This window comes from Hydractinia symbiolongicarpus, chromosome 7, assembly GCF_029227915.1.
Source record: "Hydractinia symbiolongicarpus strain clone_291-10 chromosome 7, HSymV2.1, whole genome shotgun sequence".
Classification (NCBI taxonomy): domain Eukaryota; kingdom Metazoa; phylum Cnidaria; class Hydrozoa; order Anthoathecata; family Hydractiniidae; genus Hydractinia; species Hydractinia symbiolongicarpus.
Genome location: NC_079881.1, coordinates 11070000 through 11080399, shown reverse-complemented (window position 1 = coordinate 11080399; position 10400 = coordinate 11070000). Strand labels below are relative to the sequence as shown.

Sequence of the window (10400 nt, the reverse complement as noted above, 5' to 3'; positions counted from 1 at the left end):
AATGTGACTTGCTATAACTGTAGACGCGTAGGGTATTATTCCACACATTGCCCATTCCATTCAAAAGGTACTTCAGCATCAATATCTTCTGCGATTTCTACAGATAGAAAGAAATAAGAACATTCATTTTTGTAATTTTCTATTTTCTTTATTAGACACACGTGTTTACAGTAAATTAAATATGTTAATATTTATTTGTTACAATTTTCCTTGGTTCCCCCCGGATAATGTGATTCTAGAAACTACCAAACCTCAAGCTTCTGTCGCTGGTAAGATTACGGCACACTAAGATTTTTGGGAAAAAGAATTACAGGCGCCCCCATTTGTCTTAAACACCGTGAAAAATGGGTATCGTTTACCGTTTTTATCGACTCTACCTTCATTCGGCCAGAAACAATTTATCTAGTCTCAAGAGAAAAGGTTTATTGGAAATACTATAAGCGACCTCACAAAACGATTGCATTAAAGAAGTCGAAAATCCACCTTATTGTGTGAACCCTTTTGACTGTTGCAACTAAGAACAAAAAATTGAGACTCGTTTTGGACTTAAGCCACGTAAATAAGTATTTAGATGTAACAAAGTTTAAGTACGAAAACATTAACACCGTATCTGGTATTTTTGAGAAGGATTATTATTTTCTTTCGACATCAAAAGCGGTTATCATCATATCCCAATTTCTAAAGACGACTGGAAATATTTAGGATTTTCATTGACTTTTGTGGACGGAACAACTAAATATTATGTTTACTTAGTGTTACCATTTGGCTTAGCTAGCGCATGTTTCATTTTTACGAAAACCCTCAAACCGCTAGTCAAAAATGGCGAGCTCAAGGAATACGATGTATGTTGTACTTAGACGATGGAAGAGCTGGATGCCGATCATATTTTGATATACTAAAAATTAGAGACATTTTAGCTCGTGGCGTCGTTTTCAAATCAATACAACCCTCATGGAATTTTCAGTGCCGCCACACAAAATTCAAAATTTGCTCCAGTTGATCCAAGTCAGTTTAAGCAAACCCATTGTATCACCAAAACAAACCTCGAGAATTACGGATCATATTATATCGATGTCCCCAGCAATCGGCCCGTTGGCTCGGCTCTTTACCAGACAAATGTATTATTATATCGAAACCTTATTCTTAATATAGTTTATACTGCACTCCCGAGGCTTTGCGAACTGAATTTTTGGAAATGAACCTCCTATCAAACATAATCCTACGATTTCAAAAGTCGTATATTCGGACGCCAGCGGCAAGAAATACGGAGGTTATGTGATAGAAAAATTAGGAAACGTTGTTGCGAAAAGATTTTTCACCTATCTCGAGAAAAAGCACAGTTCTACTTACCGCGAACTTACAGCAGTCGCTCAGTTTTACAGTCTCTTTCTCATCTCTTAAAAAAAGAAACAGTCCAGTGGTATACTGACAATATCAATGTTACTAGAATCATTGAGGCAGGAAGCACAAAAGAGCACTTAAAAAATTTAGCCATTTAAATTTACAGCCTATGCAGCACTAACGACATTTCACTACACGCAACTTGGATTCTTAGGGAATTGAACGTCACATCAGATGTAATTGCAAAATCACCGGACACAAATAATTGGTAACTTTTGATAGATTTTCCGACGAATTAAACACAAGGAAGAAAAAATTCTATTGTCCTAACACGGGAGGAGTTGATGCCTTCACTTCCAACTGGGCAGGAGAATTTAACTGGCTTTGCTCACTGATAACACTATTTGGAAAAACTTTGACAACAGCATTCAAAAATGAAAGATATGCCACGTCTGTCATGCAAAATGGTAGCTTAGCTGCGCAAGTAGCGAGACGCACACAGTGCGGTAAAAAAGGACGGGCGAACACGTGGATGTTTTCGCGGGCAACTGACTAGTCTTTTTCTAATGCATACCATTTTTCCAGAGCATTTGCCTTTTTGGTTGGGCGCCGTATATGAGTTGAAAACATTAAAAGTGAAGTTTCCGAAATTAAAAGAAATTCCTGATTTTTTCTTTTAACGATTTGGAAAAATAAAACGTCTCAGTGAGGTAATTTGAGACAACCGTGGGAGTATTCTTTATTTCTCACGAGTTTAGTTATAAATTTTTTACCACTATATGTACTGCATTCAAAAACATTTACGGACTTGACCTAGATATAATTGGAATATTTAGCACTGCAAAGAAACAAATTGGAGAAATCATTTCTGAAGAAGGATTTTCAAACCTGCGCTACCTCTCATCCTTACATCTTTCTGGTAAAACATTAATTATATCGATTTGATAATGTCTAAGGATTCTGTCCTGAAGTATTTTTATTTGAATAACAATGCAATACAGACATTATCGAGGTCAACATTTGACAATTTGTCACATTTAAAATACGTCCATCTGGTAAATAACTTGATTGCAGATTTACAATATGGCACACTTAAAAACAAAAGTGCATTCTTTTATTCTTTTCAGCGATAAAATCAAAAGGTTGGAACAGGTATTTTGCAGACAAGCGACATACTTACAATTCGTTGATTTAAGTAGAAAGTTACGGGACTTGTTCTTATACAATAACAAACTTATGATTCTTTAAAAGAAAAACACGTTTTATGGATTAACAAATTTATTATTTCTCGACCTACATGAAAACATCATCACCAACATCGAACAAAATGCATTTCACAGCTTAAGAAGTTGAAAACATTATATCTCTAAAACAGCTTGATAAAATCCATCAATCGTGGTGTATTAAACCAACTGGGTAACATGTCAACTTTAAGACTTTCACATAATAACATTGGGATGTTGGAAGATGGAACATTTGAAGAATGTAAGTCTCTCACAAATTTATAATTGGATAATAATATTATTACCAGAATTGATGCTCATGCATTTGCACCTTTTCGAGGTTTACAAAATCTGATATCTGTTAATTTGTCACACAACAAATTAGCTGAGATTGATTTCGCTTTTTTTAACAAAACCTCTCGATTAACAGATCTATGCATCAATTCTGATTACATCAAAATGGTAAAAAATTCTTTTTCCAGAGGACTGCCAAAGTTGCTGAAATTATATTTGGGCAACAACGAAATAATGTCTTTAAAAATACAGTCTTTGTTTCGTCCTTATGCCTTTTATACTTCAATAAAAACCACATAACTAAACTCCTCCAAATAAATTTCCTCCACTGAAAAAGTTAAATGACATCGATTTGAGCAGTAACAAAATAGTAACATTAACACACAACGCATTCTATGGTATGAAGAGCCTAAGACGGCTCTCCTTGGATAACAATAGAATGTCTAAAGTATCAACTTCAACCTTCCCTGAAATGCTAAGTATTAAAGACATCAATCTGAAAAATAACGCGCCTGGGGAATATAGAAGAGGTATTTCTGAGAAAGTTTAAGAATTTACGAAGCTTGAATATTGAGGGTAATTGCATCAAAAAATTCGATATGGAATGTTTAATAGTTCAATATGTCAAAGCAGGGTATATCTGCGTAAAAATAAAATAAGATTTACTGACAATGAGTCATTTAATAATTTGAAATTTTTGCGTGTTTTTGAGTCAATTATTGCTGATATTTTTAGGTATGTAACCTTAAATATCAGCAATAATTGGCTCAAAATTACCGAAGACCACGTATTTGCAGATTTAGTGTCGTTGAATACATTAGACCTTTCTAAAATTCAACTGAAAACATTTGACAATATTAACAAATTTGGGCGTCTTAGACAAATTAAGTCAAAACAACTATATCAAACGGTTCAACGGTGACGAATTTGCTGGACTGTCACAAATTACAAGTCTCAACATCGCAAATAATCTTTTAGACACTTTACCAGAAGGTTTGTTTGACAATACCATCAACTTGAATTATTTGGACTCAAGCGGCAACAAATTCGAGGTGATTTTAAGCTTTTCAAAACTTTCGAAACTATTAAAACTTGATCTAAAACTTATCAAATTTCAAACATATATTCCACTCCGCTTAAGAAAATGATAGTTTTGAAATACTTGGATTTGTCACAGGACCGTTTAAAACATGTTGAAAAATTGTTGTCAGAGAATAAAAATCTGGAGAAGATATATTTAGCTGAAAACGAATTAAAAGACATTAGTTCATTGAGATTAGAGAGTTACTTAAAAAAGTTACTCAAAATACCATTCAGAGGAAATCATCCAACACACTAAGAGTTTTCAACCTATCCGTTTTTTTATTACTGTTGTTTCTATAAACACTTTTGACAACATAGTTGCTTAAAACAAAATTGTATTGGCTAACAATTCCATGGAATCATTGGATCCTCGCATACCTAATCATACTTGACATTGAATATAATCTCTTAATAGTAGATAGTTAGACATGTCAAATTAAAGCATTTGAAAGTAAAAAGAGATGTGTCACGATAAGTGTTCAGCTTTTCTTAAGCCATGATCACATCAGCATTTTATATATACAACCAATACATTCCCTAAGGACTAAATAACTGAGCTAATAGAATACACTAATTAAATAGCGGTGTCTATAAAACATCCTCTAAAAACTGACTATATATATTCTGTGTTTTATTTGTTTACATTTTTAATTGGCCAGAGAAAATCAGATCAGTTGGGAATTTCATTGAATGCCAATTAGTTAAAAATTAGTGTATATCAAATCCCTGGATAATTAAGCTATTATCGTTGTCACCTATTTTGACGTTTCGTTTGAAAGCTTTTTAATAAAACTAACAGCATGATATGAGCATATCATGCTGTATGTCTATCAGTATGATAAGAATAAGAAGCACAAAAAGTTCTAAAAATTTATCTTGGAAATCTGTCTTGAAGATTGGGTCTGTCTGACAGGCAAAGCAGATTGTCGTAAAACATCGTAAATGCAAATGAGTTATTTCAAAGGCATACAATTAGTTATATAATAAATTTAGTTTGTAGAAAACATATATACAAATCGCCGTAACCACAAACCACACAAGACATGGAAAATGATTGTGTTGATATAAAAATTTGGGAGAGAAAACGGAGGACAACGGTTCTTGCATATATGTTTCTTTATTTTTTAAGAGGAATTGAACAAAGTGCAAACACGGCAACATTATGGATTTATTTGACAAAACTTATAAAAACTGAGCACGCAGACGTATACTATGGACTGATCAACATAGCAATATATATTTTACCGATGTTGTTTTCTTCCGTTGTGGCAAGATATGCTGACAAAACAAGGCGCATCAAACTGACTATAATCATTACAAACTTTGTTTCTATGCTTGGAAGTATAACATATATATTGCCATGGTCACCACTATGTCCGTTTATAGGAAAACTTTTAAACGGTGCAGTTATCATATCGAAACCATTAATGATAGGGGAAATGGCAAGATCCTTTTCGCCCTGTAAATTACAAAGCAAGATAACTTATCTTGTGTTTTCAAAAGCCGTCGGATATGTTATGGGACCGTGTGTTGTACTTCCGTTTACAAATCTAAACGTCTGGTTTGGCCAAATTCAGATTGCATATGGAAACATATCAGGTCTTGTTCTTCTTATTTTAACGATCGTCGCACAGTTATGGGTTATATTTTTCGCTCATGATCTATCAAGAGAATATGATATGAAGAAAGCTACAGCAACAGACGAAACCGTTAAACATAAAGATTTAAAAAGCAGCGCAGTAAAGGCCTTGAAAGGAGCCTTAACCTCAAAAATCATTGTGTTTATGTTATTTATATCATTTTATGGTTGCATACTTAATATTGCATTCTTCCGAGGCCTTCCAGTTCTTGTATTGGATATTTTAGGAATGTCATACCAAACCGTTTCTCATGTTTTCGTTCTAAATGGAATCTGCAACATCGTGCTGTACATTTTCAGCATCAAAATTAAAATGGGAAACGTAACTGTATATTCTTTGGAAATTGCCAGTCTGGTTTCAATTATTATTGTTTCATTTATCCAGTTCACACTTGTTTATTGTGGCCCTACCATTAACGTCAAAGTTAGCATGCTGTTGTTATACGTGGTTTCTCTAAGTGTATTTGAAATTGGCCAAGAGATATTTTTAGTTGTAATTTTTGCAAAACTCATCTCGTCGAAATACCAAAGTTATCTGGAAAGCATACGTGAAATACTTGAACTGATTGGATGTATTTTAGGGGCATTTTTATCTTTGACTTTTATGAAATATGCGAGTATATTTATGCCTTTGTTTATATTTATAAATTTACTATCACTAATTTTTCTTTTCCTGTTTCGCAATAATCTAATTCATCCAGATATTCTTGTGTGAGTATTTATTTTTACTAAATTTTTATCACCTGATGTTGTAAACAGTTTATAAAGCGTATTTCACGGCTGTAAACTCTTTTTCGAGTCTGGGGACAGTGCATTTTTTATTCATTAATTGTGTTGCCGATATTATCTGATAAGGCCGACCTAGAGTTATGGTCTTCCTGGTTTCTAATAAACGTTTATATAATTAAAAAAATTTAAGTGTAATACAACTCAAATATTAGAAATATAACGGACTCATTCGTATTTTTGAGAGATGTTTTAAATCATTATAGAATTGAAATCGCTTACTTGCTATACAGTAGACGTTAACTCAAACTTTCAGGGGAATAGGAAAACTCCCACAACTAGGATTTTAGACAAAATATAGATACGCTTCTTTTATGTAAATCGTAAGTTAGAACCATCCGGCTTAACCCTTTTTCAGAAGAAATATATATTGCAAAAAACTATAGACAGGGTACAAAATAACACGAGTTCTTGGAGAGACTTTTTGACAGAAAAAATTAATACATATACGTTCTTTATATATTGAAGATTTTATGTTTGTTAAAGCCCACAACAACAATATCGTCGTTCGTTTTAGAGAATATATAATGTTCGTTCTGGCGCATCTGCACACGCACATGCGCACGCCCTTGCCCCCAGTAATGACCCATACCCCCGCTCCCAATACTTACCAAACCCCGTCTCCCACGACCCCATCGTTATCAACTCTATCACGAGCATCCATAAAGACTGTGTACACCTGCGCACATCGATGTTGACAACATTGCTTCGACACTCTAGCACAGATCGTTGAATAATTATGCAACATTAAAAATCCATTTTTCAATCTATAATAAAGATGAACACAAATAAGCGTGCGAGAATTACGCGACATTGTCAATTCCGTGGTATAAAAGAATACTACACGCTACGCAAGGCTGATCCACAGAGACAAGAATTCCAGTCAAGCCTGTGACAAAACTGCCCATCCTGCAAGCCATGAATGTAGTTGAGAAGTAGGAGATGGCGAAGAGCCGACAGGTAGTAAAAAGCAAATTCTCTGGCTGGTACGACTGGCTATTAAAGGCTATACCTAAACCTATTAAGAAGTCAATAAAAGGTGCATTTAATGCCTTTAGGCATTGCGTCATGGCCTTATATCACAAAGTAAGTAGCGCCCTGACAAAACCTCCTCATGACGAAATTGAATAAATGCGAAAAAGGACTACCTTGATAGTATCCAGGGTCTTTATGAAGAGTCTTAAGAAACCTATGCCTCAAAAACACAAGTACACACTTTGCAAGGCCTTTAGAATCTTTAGGACCGAGCTAGGTCATCATCAATCCCAAGAACAAAGACGAAGAGTGCTTCAAGGGCGGCGTTGTTGCAGCATTTCCTCATTAAGAAATCAGTAGAAACCCCCAAAGGCTACCCGACCACAACATTTCACGCGCAGACAAGTGAACCGGCTCCTTATTGCAGACGACACGCGATACATTTCTGTTTAAACAGCTTGTACGTCTTTGATACAATCAAATCGAGAGACAAGCACTATAAGCACTGTTTCGATTACATGGTAGTCAAGGACGCAAGAAGACTGAAAAATCAAATACCACTATGGGCAGATGCATTTTAGGGTACCGTTTGCCATATACCAGCCTTTGAGAGCCTACTCATCCCAGCAAAAGAAAATAGCGGAGAGAGTAAAACGAAAACGCTGAATAAGCAAATAGAAACTGGCTTTTGCACCTTAAGTTAAGTGTTTCGTGGACCATTTGTAAGATGCCACAGCAGCCGATGACGGAACTCACAGAGGTGCTAAGAAGAGAGTACAAAGAGGCAACAGATGTCCATGTGCATGACGCCATTCAATATAACCCTGCAAAGAATCGAAAGGTTCGAGGCCACTGCAACTACGCAAGTCTTTATTAATGCACAGCGAACAACGACTGCAATTTGAAACATAAGATCTCTAAACATATCCTGATCATCTTCCACAGTCTGAACTGCTACGACGCACATCTGTTTATCAGGGCGCTCGGCGAGAAATACAATAAACAAGACATAGGGCGTATCGCGGAAAGCATGCCCTAACGCGGGATACGGAGAGCTGACATTATGACACTAATGAAACACATCCAAGTGCAATTTAGAGGCGGCATGAAATGTGGGAGTTCGACCACAAGGTACTGATAAAATATCAGGAGAACGGGGTATGTTCTTTCGAAGAGGGACAAATCACAAGGTTGCACTACACCAACATGCAACCCATGTGGACTATGTATAACATGTCGAGGGAAATCGTTACATATCTGATTTTCTAGTGTGCTTTTTCAGTAAATTAGACATAAACGTACGTAATCCTGACGATCCTCTGCACGCTGCTTCTGCTCACACAGCTTGCGTTAAGTTTTTGCTCTTGCTCTGCGTTTTACCATATCGAAATCTTATAATAAAGATGTCTTCAATCGTAGACATGTTCAATATTGAAGATACCCCAGCGGAGGCCTCACAACAACGACAGAAGCCTGTCGATAAATGTCAGGCGTCCAAGAAGGCCTTGCGGCAGGGTGAGGGAAACCTGTTGCTAAAGAAGTGCATCAAAGGTTTTATTTCTAAAGTACGAAGCCATAGAAAAAAAGATATGCGGAGTTTGTTTGCAAAAGCTCTACGAGAATGGAGAAAAGACACCTCGAGCACTTTCTTTACACGCCATCTCTATGTACACAAATCTCGTTGAAAATTTGTAAAATTGGAAAGTGCGGAAGGTGTAAAAAAAGATATTGAGAAGATCCTTTACTGGACGACGGGCTATATCTATACCTTCTTCAATCAGAGGAAGAAAATGGGGACCAGAAAAGACGTGCAACCAACACCAAAATCCAAAAAGGACCTATGGGCTGTGGTAGTATTGTAGATCAGCTAAACGATCGTATTTTGTAGTACCTAAAAGATTGTCGGTATTGAAGTTTTGTATTGGAATAGCTCGTTCCTTATTCTACAGGATGTAGAAATACCTCCCGAGGATTTTCAAATGTGGTGAATTTACAGTCATTTTTTGTGATTCAAAAAGAGTTTTAAAAAGGTCTTGCAAGTGCGCTACTTATACCATATCAATGTCGAACATGTCTTCGAACAGCTCTCGTGTATTGTTTTAGGTAGAGTAAAATGGTTGTGGTAAAAGTTGTCTTTGCCAAGGACAACTTCCTTGAAGCGACATTAAGCATGCACAGGACTATGTCTATTGGCATTCGATGCGGAACTAGCGTGACTGGAGTTGTTCGATATCTAGGTGCAAATTTTCAGACTGCGCTCTTTTAATAGCAAGATCATCAACATGGAACTCAGTGACTACGTCTTCATCCTTGGCGATTGGCGCTGTTCGTTGCTTAGCTAGTGAAGCTTCTAAACCTCATCCTGCAGTTTTTCCTGTGCCTTTTCTTGCAAACCAGTTTGCCAATGCTATGGGTTTGAGTTTCCAGGATCCACATGCAATCTCTTTGGCACCATCTAGTGATACAAAGAGATCGTGACGGTTAACTTGTTTGTAGCGCTGCGCCTCCGTATGTTGCTTTTATATCACGGATTCCTAAGAATCTCGCGAGATCTGCACGTTTGAAGTGAGGATGTGAGTGTTCATCGAATAGAGTCTTGATCGCCCCGGCAGGTACAGCGTTGAACAGGAAAAGTTGAGAAGACATATACTTTACTTATATTTAGTGTCCCAAAAAATTTTTTGTCTGTACGACTCCAGAAAAATGCTTAGGAACTCTAAGAGTGAGGATGTGAGTGTTCATCGAATAGAGTCTTGATCGCCCCGGCAGGTACAGCGTTGAACAGGAAAAGTTGAGAAGACATATACTTTAGTTATATTTAGTGTCCCAAAGAATGTTTTGTCTGTACGACTCCAGAAAAATGCTTGGAACTCTAAGAGGCGCTGGTGCGTGTAGTTCCGACCAGGTTTAAAATGTCTTAGACGATCGGGGTTGACCTCGATACATCCACAATCTTAAAGCCAATTGTAGTGAACTATCGCATTCGGAGTCTCAACAAGCTTGTTTGCGACATACTTCTGCTGACAACAGATGGCAAGATATGGGTAAACGTCACCATT

The 10400-nt window shown here is 36.4% G+C and overlaps 2 protein-coding genes across 2 annotated transcripts; both read left to right on the top strand.

Annotated features, from left to right (window-relative positions):
• The first annotated feature begins 3297 nt into the window (after window positions 1-3297).
• Window positions 3298-4197, top strand: LOC130648490 (uncharacterized). Its single transcript, XM_057454541.1, has 5 exons — window positions 3298-3388; window positions 3474-3492; window positions 3594-3730; window positions 3837-3910; window positions 4000-4197. The coding sequence occupies exons 1-5, from the start codon at window positions 3298-3300 to the stop codon at window positions 4195-4197; spliced, it is 519 nt and encodes a 172-aa protein (XP_057310524.1).
• Window positions 4198-4984: 787 nt separating this feature from the next.
• Window positions 4985-6295, top strand: LOC130648488 (uncharacterized). The gene has a single exon (XM_057454540.1). It carries the CDS (start codon window positions 4985-4987, stop codon window positions 6293-6295), a length of 1311 nt encoding a protein of 436 aa, XP_057310523.1.
• The last annotated feature ends 4105 nt before the right edge of the window (window positions 6296-10400 follow it).